Genomic DNA, 16,038 nt, shown 5'->3' on the forward strand with positions numbered 1-16,038 from the left:
GGGAGCAGCTGAGCATCTTGAATTAGAAAGCAATGGATTTCTTGCTTCTGCTACAAATTCCCTTAGCTGTAAGCCTTCCAACCTTCTAAATATTCCTTTATATGTGGTTCAGAGTTCTGCCACCAACCCCTGAGCTTGCTTGGTCCGGTGTTCTTTGTTGTTGCTGACGGAGCTCTTCACTGCATTTCCACCCTCTCTGCCATCTTATTTGTTCTCTCCTCTAATTTATTTTTGCTTCTGTGTTCTTAAAGGGAGTGGGAAGAAATTAATAGCCCCATTTCTTGCCCATAGCAAATGATCAATAAATTGTTGTTGAATGAATGAATGCATGCAAAACATAGGGACCTTCTTAAGAGCTGAAATGTAGCTAGCATCAATAGTCCATGGCTAGCATATGTATGAAGCTTTTAAATTTTAGTGGACTCTAGATTTTGTGGCTTTTTTGTTGGTGTTGTTTTTTTCCTCCAGCAAATTATAATTGCTGCATAACATTTTCACCCATCATCTAGATATTAATTTCTAGCACCCATAATTAGTTTGATGTTGATAGTTTTAAAGACTTTATACAAAATGCACTTCTGAAGCAGTGCTGCCATTTAGTTTCTTAGCTTGTCAGTGGGATTAGTAATATAACCTGTTACAACTGATTATGTTTTAGTAGGGTTTATTGTAATCTAAGGAGTTCTGGTGTAGTGCTGTGGGTTAATGCACTGAACCGCAAAGTTGGTTTGAATTGCAAGGTCGGCTGTTAAAACTCACTTGCAGCTCCTTGGAAACCGTTTACAGAGTCAATATGGGCTGTCACTGACTTGATGGCACTTAACAGCAACAACAACAACAACAACAACAATTGTTATCTAAGCTAATATATATAAAAATTTCTTATCACATACCTGATCTATCTTCTCAACAACTGGCTTTACAGGGAGTCTACCAGTTTTCTTTCTATTTCTATTACCCAGAGCCAGACTTCATGCCCTTTCATTGTTCCTAAAAACCATATGTGTTTTCTTTAACGGTTCTGGTTTTCTTCGTACCTCCTACCTAGGTTTTGAGGGGTATGAGACATTAGTGTTGTGATAGAAGAGAAGGGAAGTGAATTTGTGAGGAGAAATTAGATTTTTAAGTTTAAAATAAAGGAGGGACCTGACTTGCGTAAGATAGGATCTAAGGCTCAGAATTGATCCTGGAAATCTTGCTATTCTAATTTTGTAATCATCACTATTGCGTTTATTTTCAGTTTTCCTATAAAAGAATAATTTTAAAATTATTTTTAGATGAAGATAAGAAACCAGTTTATGTAATTACAACACTGGATAATACAATGGAAGATCTGTTAACACTGGAGTATATAAAGGTAAGTAGTCTGGTCATAACTGCTAATATAGCCAGTGTGCTGGTGAAATAGTATAATCAAGTTTTGTAAATTTAGTAATATTCTGTATTGCTGTCAGTTTGTTGTATCTTCATTCTAATGCTGTTTCTCTCTTTTCTTGTATCATTTTATATTAAATAGTAGTGATTTATAAATATTTTATATAGCAAAATAATAATCTTCTTATCTTCTAAGTAGAAATGACCTGCTGTTAAATTTTTTCATGTCATTGTAATAAAAAATAAGAAGTGTTTGTTAATCTCTTTTTTTAACTGTTTGTTGTGAATTAAGAGCAGGTCATCAGTTTTATGTTCTACATAATGCCTTTCATTTCAATGATTGCAGTCTCCTCAGTGCAATATCACTTACTCCTTTTCCTCTCTGTGATTCTTGATTCCATTCCTTCTTTCTTAACCCTTCTGAATTTTGTCCTTAGGTAAATGCTGCCCTTTGATCTTAAATAGTTGACCACTCTATGGTTTGCATATCTTATTAGTGTTTTTGGCCCCCTGTGCACCTGCCTACTGCTTAACTGAAAATTGAACCACAAGGGTAAATTCAGTTCCAGACCTGAAGGGTGACTAAAAGCCGTCGTCTCAGGGTTCCTTCAGTCTGTTTATGATCGGTCAGCCTGGTCTTTTTTATGATTTTGAGTTTTATTCCACATATTTACTCTCACTCTATCTAGTAGTTGCTAATGTGGTCCCTTCAGAGTTGGTAGTTACAGCTATGCACCAGCTAATGCTTCTGGTCTCAGAGTCATGGAAACTCTTGTTCACTTGGTTCATTAGTCCATTGGACTGATTGTTTCCAAGCATCTTCAGTTTTCATCACTTCTTTGCTCTGCACAGAAAGACTGATAAGTTTGCCCCTTAGATGACTTCTTAAGAGCTTTTAAGCTTCAATCCACTGTTCACTAAAGTAGGATTGTAGAACATGTTTTTTTGGACTATGTATACTGATTGACCAGGGTGTTCCCTGAAACTATGGTTCTGTGCCCCTAGCATGTTGTTGTTGTTGTTAGTTGCCCTCAAGTTGTTTTCTAATTATAGTGACCCTACAACAGTATGAAACATTGCCTGATTCTGGGCCGTCTTCACAATTGCTACTACACTTGAATCTATTGCTGTTTGCTGCCACTGTTCCAGTCTATCTTGTTGACTCTGTTTTTCGTTGACCCTCATTTTACCAAGCATAATGTCTTTCTCAAGAGACTGATCCCTTCTGATAATATGTCAGAATATGAGAAACAAAGTCTGGCCATCTTGGCTTCTAAGGAGCATTCAGGTTGTGCTTCTTCCAACACAGATTTGCTTGTTTGTCTGGAAGTCCATGGTACCTTTAATATTCTTTTACAACACCATAACTAAATGTATCATGCCTTCTATAATCTTCTTACTCATTATCCAATTTTCATATGCATATCAGGCTAATGATAATACCATAACTTGGGTCAGATGCACCTTAGTCCTCAAATGGACATTTTTGATGTTGAACACTTTAAAGAGCTCTTGTGTAGCAGATTTACCTAATGCAATACTTCATGTGATTTCTTGGCTTCTGTTTCCATGAGTGTTGATAGTGGAGTCAAAGTGAAGTTTTTGACAACATCAGTCTTTTCTCCATTGATCATGATATTATTCATTAGTCCAGTGGTAAGGATTTTTGTTTTCTTTACACTGAGGTGCAATCCATACTGAAGGCTGTGGTCTTTGATCTTTATCAGTAATATTTTAAGTCTTCTTGCTTTCACTAGCAAGATTGTATCATCTACATATCTCAGGTTGTTAATGAGTCTTCCTCCAGTCCTGATGCCATGTTCTTCTTCATATGATCCAGCTTCTCAGATTATTTGCTCAGCGTACAGATTGAATTACTATCGTTAAAGAATACAACCCTGTTGTACACATCTACTGATTTTAAACCATTCATTGTCTCCTTGTTCTGTTCAAATGACTTTCTCTTGGTCTGTGTACAAGTTCCTCATGAGCACAATTAAGTGTTACAGAATACACATTCTCCACAATGCTGTCCAAAGCTTGTCATGATCCACACTGTCGAAAGCCTTTGCATAGTCAGTAAAGCACAGTTTACCTATTTCTGGTATTTTCTGCTTTCAGCCAAAATCCATCTGACATCAGCAATGATATCCCTCGTTCAATGTCCTTGTCTGAATCCAGCTGGACCCTCTGGCAGTTCACTGTCGGTGTACTATTGCAGCCATTTTTTTTATTATCTTTAGCAAAGTTGTACTTGCATATAATATTAAGGATATTATCTGATGATTTCCGCATTCCACTGGGTAACTTCTATTTGGAACGGGCAAAAATATTTCTCTTTTCTCATCAGCTAGCTAGTTAACTGTCTTCCAGATTTCTTGGCATAGATGAATGAGTGCCTCTAGTGCTGTCTCAGTTTGTTGAAAGATTTTGCTATTCATCTGTCAGCTACCACTCATCTGTCAGTTTTTTTTTTTTTTTTTATCTTTGGTTGTTTGTGTGTTGCTGTGTTGCTGGAAGCTATGCCATTGGTATTTTGAATACCAGAAGGGTCACTCATGGTAGACAGGTTTCAGCTGAGCTTCCAGACTATGACAACCTCGGAAAAAGGAGAGAGAGACTATTTCCGAATGTTTAGCCACTGAAAACCTAATGAATTCTAGTGAAACACTGTCAAAAATGAGCCTCTCAGATTGGGAGACACTCAAAAATAACTACCAAGAAAGTGCTGCCAGATGGAATACATGTATGGAAAGAGACATTGGAAAATTCCATATCAGCCGAAACATAACAGGGGGCAGACTGTGGAACAGACCAGCAAATGCTTATATGCAAGTTTAGGCTGAAGCTGAAGAAAATAAAAACAAGTCCATGAGAGTCAGAATATGACCTTTGGCCTACCCCACCTGAATTTAGAGGTCATCTCAAGAACAAATTTGATGCATTGGACACTAATGCCCAAAGACCAGACAAATTGTAGAATGATATCAAGAACTTCATACAGACAGATAAGAAAAGGTTATATAGAAGGTAAGCAAGAAAGAAAAGACCAAAATGGATGTCAGAAGAGATTCTGAAACTTGCTCTCCAGCTTATAGATGTTAAAGCACATCGAAGAAAGGAGGAGGTAAAAGATGAACAGAAAATTTCAAAGGGTATCCCAATAAGACCAAGTCAAATATTATAATGAAATATGCAAAGATCTGGAGTTACCAACCAAAAGATAAGAGCATGCACAGCATTTCTCATGCTAACGAACTGAGGAAAAATTCAAGCCTCGGCTGAAGGATTCTCTGTGTAAAATAGTGAATGATGCAAAAAGCATCAAAATAAGATGTAAGGAATACACAGAGTCACTGTACCAAAAAAGAAATGGTTGATGTTCAACCATTTCAAGAAGTAGCATATGATCAAGCACCCCTAGACAAACTCAAGGTGTTTGGTAATGTCTAAGAAGTTGTCATAATTTTGCCCCCCTGTATGCTCAACCACAAGGAGACCTGGTAGCATAGTGGGTTGTGCATTGGGCTGCTAACTGCAAAATTAGCAGTGAGAATCTACCAGCCACTCTGCAGGAGAAAGATGAGACTTTCTGCTGCCATAAAGATTTATAGCTTCGGGAACCCTATACAGACATGGTCATTATGAGTTGGAAATGACTCTGTGGCACACCACCACCATCACCACCTTGCTCCACCACATTTATGGATGTTTGCAGCAAAGGTAAATGCACATGTACAAATATCCTTTGTCAAAGCTTTCTATATTTGTTGGTGTATACTCCCATTCTCCCTGCCACACCCAGTCACTCTGTATATATATCCATGTATTACCCTTAGATCACTGTTAGTGCATAATTTTTTTATATAGCAATATTTACTTCTATTACTTTTACCTCTTGCACTCCTCACCATGTCTTCCTCTGCCTTCATCATTGTCTGTCAACTTTCCTCTTATTTTAAATTGCCTTCCCCATCACCCAATGAACTTGTCTATCCTCTAGCTGCAGTCCTGGTGTGGCACTGTAGCATAAACACTTGATTGCAAGATTCATTTGACAGAAACCCTATACAGGGTCGCTGTAAATTAGAACAGACTCCACGACACTTAACAACAACAACAACCCTTCTAGCTAGTAAATTAACTTTCCTTCTTCCCATCCCTGGTAACAAAGAATTTTTTTTTTTAGCATGAAACCTTTTTTGACTTTTTGTACTAGCCATCTCTTACAATATTTGCCCTTTTGTGCTTGTTCTTGTTTGGCATTTAGGATAAGTGTTGGACTCGAGGTCAGCAGTTCAGACCTACCAGCTGTGTTCTGGAAACTCTATACAGGGTTACTGTTAGTCAGAACCAACTCAATGGCACATCACAAAAATAATAGCAATTTCATATAGCATAATGTCCTCCAGGATTATCATTAATCTTCAGTGTTGGGTTTATTTGTACCATTGTTTTTATGTACCAAAGTTTATTTATACATCCTTCTATTGATGGGCATTTAAGCTGTCTACATCTTTTTACTATTGCGGGTGAACATGGGTGTGCATATATCTATTCATGTAATGGCTCGTATTTCTTGAGAATGTAAAATAAATAGAGGGATTGCTGCATCATATGGCATTCTCTTTGTAACTTGTTGAGGAAACGCCACACTTCTTTCCATGGTGGTTGCACCATTTTAGTCTCATCAGCAGTGTTAAGAGGATCCCATACTTTTGGAGTTCTGGTGTGGTGCTGTGGATTAATGCACTGTATTATAAAGTAGGCTTGAACTGCACAGTTGATGGTTCAAGCTCATCAACCACTCTTCAGAAACCCTATACAGGGTCACTATGGGTCAGAAACAACTCAATGGCACTTAACAATAAACATCAACAACAAAGCATTATGTAAGTATATATACATGTTTTCCCACGATATTCTAACAGATTTGCTTTCTCTTTGGATAGGCTGAAAAGAATGTACCAGACTTGAAGAGTTCCTATAACAATGTTGTTCAACTGCTGAAGGTATAAATGAAAAATAATTTATTTTTAATTAGCTATTACATCTTTATTTCTGAGTAGATCTATTTCCTACATAGACTTGCAAGATTCTGGAGGATACAAACATGATATGATATATTGTATCCCTTAATGTTAAAAAGCTTTATTCCTTATACAGAGCAGGCAAACAAATTCTTATTGCTCTCTTACTAAATTTAACTTTGCTCTCCAGGTGAATTTTTCTTCTTTGGATATTCATTTACATACTGAAGCACTTCTGAATACCATGAATTATTTTAATAATATTCTTCCACAGTCAGAGGAAAAATCAACCTCAGTGCTTCTTACAGAGAATGAAGACAAAGGAGATGTCATTAAAAAAATATGTATGTTTCTTTCATTTAACTTTAGATATTTTTACTAGTGAAGCAATAGATTTGTATGCTGGCTTTATTATTGCAGTATAAAATTGGTTTTCAAATTCAAGTATCTAGATTGAATATAAATATAGATGGATTCTTTGTATTCTAGGTGTATTTTAGAAAATAAAGGTAAATGATTACTGCTAAACAAAATGTGACTTTTATTAATCATATGATTGTTTTTAGTTAAGGATTATACAGTAGAAAGCTTTGATTTAAGTTAAATTTCATGCATTTGAATTATTTACTTTAGATGAGAAAAATGTACTAGCAAAATTTGAGTTATATCACTTCTCTGAATGGGATCACATTGGAAGGTCCCTGGTAGAATGGCAAAAAATTTTGAACAAAACAAAAATGACTTAAAAACTTAAAAAGATAACTGAGCTTAGTGGTCAGAAGGAGACTAGAGGAACCTGAGACTATGGCCCTAGACTACCCATCAGGTCATTCTCGTGGCCCAATTTTCAGCCAAGCAGTAGATAGGTATATAATGGGGACAATGACACCAGTAATATATACTCATGGAATGGTCAGTCCTTCAAAATCAAAAGGGCAACATTTACCTAAGGACAAAGCTGAGAAGGGATGGGAAGGTGTGTGGAATGGTAATAGCACAGTGAGGAAGTGGGACAGCTGTTGGTGTATGATAGCATTGTCATCATTGAGGTGAAACAAAGTGTCTGATTTGTTGAATGGAAAACTGATGAATTTCTTTATAAACCTTCCCTTAATTCACAGTAAAAAAAAATTTTGAGTTATAGCAGAGAACTTTTTTTAAAAAATAAAACATCTTAAACTGAAAAGTTGCAGGTTTGGTAATGACAAGTTAATCTAGACCCCCAAACCAAACCCCACTACCATTGAATCAATTCCAACTACTAGAAATGTTATATAGGGTTTCTGAGACTGTAAATCTTTACAGGTGCAGACCTCTTATTAGTCTCCTGTGGAGTGGCTGGTGGATTTGAACCACTGACCTTGCAGTTAGCAGCCTAGCATCTAACCCACAATGCCACCAGGGCTCTTCTGTAGTCATTAAATCTCAAATGTTGTGTGATTTTAGCTTCAGTATTTTTCCATTGCATGACTATGTCACAGTTTATTCATTGTCCTGCTGATGGGCATTTAGATTATTTTCAGTCTTGTTTTAAATTATTAAAATGTTGTTACTCCTCTTAAGTGCCATCACACAGATTCCAACTCATAGCAACTCCATGTACAGCAAAACAAAATGTGACCTGATCCTGCAACCTGCTTGAGCCCATTATTGAAGCTCCTCGGTCATTTCAATTCAGTTTAGTACTCTTTTACATACCTGCCTATGTACCCGAGCCTACAATTTCTCTAAGAAGTAGAATTGCTGGGTTGCGGGAGTCGTACATGTTTCTTTTCAATTTGGTTTTCAGCTACAATTTCTTAGTTTTAAATGTTTTGTTTCCCCTTAGGAACAGTGTTTTCTTTTGTCTTCTTAACTGCTTTCCTTTGGCTTTATTTTGATTAACTTTTATTGCTTTAAGAATAACCCATTTGATAGAGCATATCCTCTTTGCTTCCAACTGAATTGAGAATTAGGTTTTCTCTAGGATTGTCATTGTTATTTGATGTGTTATTTTATGTGCAGCAAGATAACTACAACACGTTTTTCCTCTTGCTTTGCAATATGATTCTTTTGTAATTTGCAGCTTCCAAATTATCCAAGGATGAAGATACTATTACCTTGAAGATTTTTTCAGAATTATCATGTCTACGGATTTTTATTCAAGATCAGAAACGTAAAATTTCTGAAATTAAGATTGAAGGTAATAAACTTTCAGTAAAAGATGAATTCAGAAATATTAAATGAAACAAAATACATTGAATAATCCTTTTCTTCCTATAGGACTTGATTCTGAGATGATTATAAGGCCTACAGTAACTGAAATAAATGCAAAATTAAGAAATATAATTGTTTTGGATTCTGATGTTATGGCTGTGTACAAAAAGGTATGAGTTCATTTTTATTTTCTAGTGTTGATGCTATTGTCAGGTGTTATCAAGTTGGTTTTCACTCAGGTAACACCTATATAACTTAACAAAACACTGCCTGGCCTTTGCTATCCTCACAATCGATGCTATATATTGGAGCCCATCATTGCAGACACTTTGTCACGTGGATGGTCTTCCTCTTTTTTGTGGACTCTCTACTTTACCAAGCATGATGTCCTTCTCGAGGGACTGGTCCCGCCTGATAACATGTCCAAAGTACTTGAGAATGAAGTCTTGCCATCCTTACTTCTAAGGAACATTCTGGCTGTACTTCTTCCAACTTAGATTTATTCATTCTCTGGTAGCCCATGGTATATTCATTATTCATTGCCAACACCATAAGTCAAACATCAATTCTTGTTTGGTCTTCCTTATTAATTTTCCAGCTTTTACAAGCATATGAGTTATTGAAAATACCATGGCTTGGGTCAGATGTACCTTAGTATTGCCTTTTCTGTAATTTAATTTGAAAATCTATGATTTACTATATGTTTAGACCATTTTAAGAATTTTAATTATTGATATTATTGTTGTTGTTAAGTGTTGTTGAGTCAGTTCTTATTCATAGCGACCCTGTGTGGGTTTTCCGAGGATTGGTTGGTGGGTTTGAACCACCAGGATTCCAATTACTGATATAGTTGGATTAAAATTTGTCATCTCTTTAGTTATTTTTTTCAGTCTGTTCTTAACCTTTTTTTCTGTTTTTAGATTACTTGTTTTAGTTTCCCCATGTATCTTTAATCACAGACTATCTTAAGATAATATTTTACTGTTTCATGTATAGAATGAGAGTCTTGGAAGAGTTGCAACAATATACTTGTACTTTCTCCTTTCAGGGTACTGATATCTATATTATACTATTGTATATGCTGAAACCCCACAATAAATTTTTGATTAGATAGTTGATTTTTCCTTACTGTAATTTAAAAATATAAGAAAATATTTGATGTCTACCTTTATTTTAACCATTTCTGGAACTCATTTCTTCATATAAGTTCAAGTTTGTATTATTTTCATATATACCTGAAGAACTTTCTTTAGCATTTCTTGTATTACCCCCTGCCCCCTAATTTCATTTCATTTGTTTTGGGAAAATTTTTCTTGTTATTTAAGTCTACTGGTAATGATTTTTCTTAGCTCTTTTGTGGTAGAAGAATGGGAGCTGGGAAAAAAATCCTTTATTTATTTATTTATCTTTTGTGGCAGCAAAATGTAAATAACCCAAAATCTGTCACTTTAGCCATTTTTAAGGTTACAGTTCAGTAACATTATTTACCTTCATAGTGCTGTGCAACCATTATCACCTTTTCATATCTAAAATAGTGTTCCTTCCATAAAAAACAGAAACTCTGTGCCCATTCTTATTCCCTCCTTACAACCCTGATAGGACTCCTGGTGAGGCGCTGTAGGAGAAAGCACTGGACCACAAGGTCGGTTTGAACCACAAATTGGGCAATTCAAACTCACCAGCTACTCCATGAAAACCCTATACAAGTTTGCTATGAGTCGGAACCTATAACAACAACAACAACAGCCTTGATAACCCTAATCTACTTTGTCTCTGAATTTGGCTATTCTAGATAATTTCATTGAAGTAGAATCATACTCTCTTTGTCTTTTTGTGTCTAATTTGATTAGCATGATGTTTTTAAGGTCTAGCTATACTGTAGTATGTTTCAGAACATCATTTCTCTTTATGACTGAATGATATTCAAGTGTGTGAATATACCACATTTTTGTGTATTCATCCCTCTATTGATAGACACTTGGGTTGTTTCCACCTTTGGGCTATTGTGAATAATATTGAGTGAATGTTGGTATGCAGCTATCTGTCTGTATCACTGCTTTCAAATCTTTTGGGTGTACATACCTGGGAGTGGGATTGGTCATGTGATTTGTAACTTAAAATTCACCACCTGGTAGTTCAAACATCTGTGTTATATGTAAATCTAGTTCTATTGATTGCTTTGTTATTTTTTGGTTATTTTTTGTCTTTTGTGGTTCTTGTTCAATGCCGTCTAGTTGGTTCCAACTCATAGCAACCCTATAGAGGGTTTCCAGTGTGAATTTGAACTGCTGACCTTGTGGTTCACAGTCCAGTGCTGATCATGTTTAGTGTAATAGAGACTGAGTATTTCCACCTAAAAATAATGGTTCTGTATCATGAAGGATTGAATCACTCAAGAGTTGAGTTAGGTGTGAGTTTTCTTGTTTATTGTGATTACTTGCACTGTAACTTCTAATAACAGCTACAGATTCTTTCAGCTGTTATTAGAGACTACTGTTGGTTATTGCTCAGTACATACTGGCTTTATGGTGAGTATTGGTTGAGAGTTGATTTCTCTAGGTCTCAGTGATTGATCCTCCTCCACTTTGCCATGGCATTTGATGACTCCTTTGTGGAAAAGAGTGCCCTTCCCTGTTCCTAGTAGTAGTTGACCTCTATGGTCTTGACTCAGGATGGTCTCTTTCTAAACGTCGTCTTTTCTGTGTGTGTAAATTGGATGAAGGGTCACAGAGCAGATCAGTTTTACATTCAGCATCTCATACACATTTTGTTTTATCTCATGGATTGCAATCTCCACTATGTAACATCACTTGTCCCACTTCCTCCTGTGTTTTCTTTTTCCACTGATACGTGTTAACTTTTCTGAACTTTGAAATGCTGCCCTTTTGATCCCAAATGTTTGTTTATTCTGAGGTGTATGTACCTTCCTACTATTATTGTTCCTCTAATAGACCTGTCTGTTGTTTGGGTGAAATTAGAACCATGAGGGTGAGTTCATTTCTAGACTTGAAGTATGTCTAAGGGCAGAGGTATTCTACCAGTTTCTGTCTGACTAAGTTTGGTGGGTTTTTTTTTCTTTATGATTTGAGTTTTGTTCCACATTTCTAATGTGATCCCTTTCAGAGCAGTCTTTAGTGGTAGCTGAGTATCATCTAGTTCTTCTGGTCTCAGATCCCTGTAGACTGATGTTCACATGGCCCATGAGTCTGTTGGGCTAATTTTTTCCATGTGTATTTGATTTTCTTCACATTTCTTTCCTCCAGACAAGGAAAAACCAACAGTTGGACATTAGGTAGCCACTTGCTCACATGCTTTTAAGACCCCAGCCGGTACTCACCAAAGTAGAATGTAGAACATTGTCTTTGTGGACTATATTATGCTTTTTAACCTAAGTGTCCCCTGAGACCATGGTCCTGAGCCCCCAGGTCCAGCAACATACTCCCCAAGATGTTTGGCTGTCTGTAAGAAGTTTTTATAACTCCCTCCCCCCCGCCCCCGTATTGTATGTCTTTTTCATAGATATTTTTGTAGCAACGGTAAATACCCATGTACAGATTTCAGTATCCTTTTTCAAACCTATGTGTTTTTGTTGATATACTCTCCCTCTCCCTCCCACACCTGTTAACCTGATCTCTGCATCCATGCTTCCACTTGTAGATCCCTGGTATTTCAGGAGTGTATATTTAATAGTGTATCCCTCTGTTTAATTCTTACACTTTTCTCAGTGTCTTTCCCTGCCACCATTATTTTTTACTGACCTCTGTCTTACTACATATTGCCTTCCCCTTCACTCAAGTTTATACATGTCAGCCCTCTAGCCACTAATTTATTATCCTCCCTATCTCTCTCACCCTGGTAACCCTCAAAGAATATTTCTTTTTACATGGACACCTTTTATTGACTTTTTGCAATAGTGGTCTCAGACAATATTTGCCGGGATGATTTCTTGTTCTTTCTCAGGTATAAAGGGATTTTTCATTTACTTTTGTCCCTGGGGCAGCAAGCCTTCACTTGAGCTTAAGGATTTTGGTCTGAGAGGAGAACAGTTGGTAGTGGAGATCCTCCTTTCTTCCAGATTTGTATAAACAGAAGCATTCTCTAGGCTTCCACCCTGCTACTAGTTTCTCCTGAGCTCCCATTGGAGGTTCATGAAGTATTTTTGACTGAATGTGAGCTCTGTTTCTATCTGTGGTGCCTTGAGATTCTGTATCTCACATTAGCCCATAGTAAACCTTTCCCAGTTTGTTAAAAATTGTAGCTGAATTCTAATGTAGCTTGGATTGTACCTGGCATCTCTTTTTCCTGCTTTCTACCACAGCTGAGCTCGAGGTTGTGTTCTGCCTCTTGTTGAGGGTTCATGTTTTACTTTAGATTTTAGACCATCTGGTGGGCCTGTGACCTCAGATCCCTAATGGTTTCAAGAAAAGTTACGATTTTGTAATTTATATGATTTTTATGTTGTTAGGGGTTGGAATAACCCTCTTTACTTTTTTACCTCCCAGGTGGATACAGAATTCTTGTAGATTAATTTTCAGCATCATTTTGTACCTTAGCCTTGAGAGGTCCCTCAGACCTTTCTGAGGTTTTCTTTTTTCTGCTGTTGGAATTGATTTGCTCATTGATGATTCTTCAGCTTGCTGCCCTTGTTAAAAGCATTCAGTAAAGAAAACTATAAACTAAGTTAGTTTCAAAATTTTATTGACATTTTGTAATTGCAGTTATATCCATTAGTTTTAACTGATCATGCAGATCGTGAGTTTTCAAACACTTGGTTGCCAATTAATTTAATTATTCAGAACAAAAGTATAGAGATTGAAGGAGAAACCTCTGAAGAATTTTGAAAATTTAGTCAAGTTCATCAAATAAAGAGAAGTAGATTTCAGTATATTTTGTAGGAACAGTGTTTTTCAAGCTTTTTGATGGTGATCTAAGATATACATTTGTATAGCTACTTTCAGTATGCAAATATATACACAAAATGAAAATATTTGTTTGGATATTTTCTTTTCTGTTCAAAATAATATTCTGGGCCAGACCTATCAAATTGATCTTATGACCCATAAAGATAGCAGCCGCTACTAATTTGAAAAACTCTGGAGTGTAGGTTCTAATAAGTATGTTAGAATTGCTGTCTCATTTGTACTGAGCTTGACTACCTGCAAGATACTCCAAACGAGTGTGTAGCTTTTTTGTTTGTTTATTATTATTATTTGTAGTGAAACACATTATATCAAAACTGGATTGTTGTAGTAATTGAGCTTTCTATCTTGCAGGCTGTTTACATCACTGGAAAAGAAGTTTTTAGCTTCAAAATGATGTCTTACATGGATGCTACTGCTGGCGCTGCATATACGGATATGAATGTGGCTGACATTAAAGTTAATTTAACTGTTGGTTGCATTGAAGTAGTTTTTGTCACAAAATTTCTATATTCTATATTGGTAAGTATGGTAATAAACTATTTTTTAATTTATTATTTTACACTAGGTAGAAAATACTTGCTATGTATCAAATATAGGTAAAAAATAAGAATTCTATGAATTTTTTCTATTCGTAATTTTAGGGATGCCATTTATCATAATGACTGAAATATATAATGCCTCATTTAGTTGACATTTTCACATGGGAATATTTCAGTTGATTAAAATACTCATGTTTTATATATTAGTATTTTAAATATATATCTGGAGTACTGGTGTGGTACTGCAGGGTAATGCACTGGACTGCAAGGTCGGTTTGAATTGCAAGATTAGCAGTTCAGACTTACCAGCCACTTCTTAGAAACCCTATACAGGGTCGCTATGACTTGGAACTAATTCTGCTGCACTTAACAAATAACATATATATGTATATGTTTATATATATGTATGTGTGTGTTGTATATGAAGTCCTGGTATGGCACTATAGGGTAACTATTGAACTGCTGCAAGTTCAGTGGAGCAGAAACTAGATCATCAAATCTAAGGATTTAATAGCATAAGTAGGCTATTATGGCAATAAATGATCCAAGAATGTATTTATATATTTACTTTAGCTTATTTTAGGGCTATATTGTTGTTAAGTTCCAGCAAGTTGGTTTTTGATGCATAGCCACATTGTATATGTTTTCTGGGGCTATAAATCTATAAGATCCCTCTTTTGTTATTTCTGTAGTTAAAATTGATTTAAAATAAATGCAGTTGCTGCATTTATAATTTTTTAAAATTGAGGCTACCATACGATTTTCCCTATAACCATAAAAACTCTTTTGTGTATACTTAATTGTAAAGATAAGTATTCTTTCCTGTTCTTTTTATAACACGTAAACATTATATCACAGTTGTTGTTGTTGTTAAGTGCCGTCGAGTCGGTTCCGACCCATAGCGACCCTGTACAGGGTTTCCGAGGGTGTAAATCTTTACGGGAGTAGAAAGCCTCATCTTTCTCCAGCGGAGCGGCTGCCCTCTTTTAATAACTTCATACTTAGAAGTTAGTAAAAATAAAATATTTTTTCCCAATAAAGTGAAAATTAGGTATAAGTGTAAGTAATTATATTTCATGTCATTGAAGTATTTTTTTTCCAGAATTCAGAAATTAGAGAACTTACTTTAGAGTTCTTAAAGAAGTATATGATTTTTTTTTTTTTAAGTTTTTATTGTGAATTGAGTAAAAGTTTACAGGGTAGATCATCAGTTTTACATTCAACAAATCATTTACTTTGCTTCATTACAATGGTTATAGTCCTTTCCATGTACCATCAGTTAACAGTATTTCTCTGTTCATTTTATTTTATTTATTTATTTTTAAACACTCAGGCATATATAATAATTTAAACCACCAAAGTGCACATTTTGCAAGCCTGCTTCCTGGCCGCCAGCTCTCAGTGCATCTCTTTCCATGAATCTAGAGTCTTCAGCTGCTCCCTATCTGGTGTCGATGAAGAAGCATATAATATTGTCTTATTATTTTTTAATCCATGGACCTATAGCTTTTTTCTCTCTGTCCATTGAGGTTATATAGGGAAATATAAGGGAGCTTCAAAAAGTTAGTGGAAATTTTCCATTATCATTTAGTTCCATTTTTCCAGGAACTTTTTGAAGACCCTCATTTAATGTGATTGTTTAGCCATTACTTTACATTATTGTTGTTGCTGTTGTTAAGTGCCACTGAATTTGTTCTGATTCATAACGACCCTGTATAGGATTTCCAAGGAAAAGCTGGTGGGTTTGAACCACTGACCTTGCAGTTCAAACTGACCTTGTGGTCCAGTGCTTAATCTATAGTGCCACACCAGGACTCATTAGGGAAGATAAAATAATATGGGAAGTAGATATAGATTAAAGATTTAATTATCCACATTTTGCTTTGTTCCAGGGACTCAATTTTTATTATTTGATTGTATATCTGTATTTTTTTTTTTCCAAATTTTTGCTGCAGTAAATTGTTGTTGTTGTTGTTG

The 16,038-nt window shown here is 35.7% G+C and overlaps 1 protein-coding gene across 1 annotated transcript in view; it reads left to right on the plus strand.

Annotated features, from left to right (window-relative positions):
• VPS13A (vacuolar protein sorting 13 homolog A (S. cerevisiae)) overlaps nt 1–16,038 on the plus strand; it is a 226,439-nt gene that overhangs the window by 92,742 nt on the left and 117,659 nt on the right. Inside the window, exons 27-32 of the mRNA XM_006835010.1 lie at nt 1,278–1,357; nt 6,327–6,386; nt 6,595–6,748; nt 8,470–8,586; nt 8,667–8,770; nt 13,874–14,041. Coding sequence (XP_006835073.1) covers nt 1,278–1,357; nt 6,327–6,386; nt 6,595–6,748; nt 8,470–8,586; nt 8,667–8,770; nt 13,874–14,041 — 683 coding nt within the window. The remainder of the gene's footprint in view (nt 1–1,277; nt 1,358–6,326; nt 6,387–6,594; nt 6,749–8,469; nt 8,587–8,666; nt 8,771–13,873; nt 14,042–16,038) is intronic.

This window comes from Chrysochloris asiatica, unplaced genomic scaffold (assembly GCF_000296735.1).
Source record: "Chrysochloris asiatica unplaced genomic scaffold, ChrAsi1.0 scaffold00014, whole genome shotgun sequence".
NCBI classification, from domain to species: Eukaryota; Metazoa; Chordata; class Mammalia; order Afrosoricida; family Chrysochloridae; genus Chrysochloris; species Chrysochloris asiatica.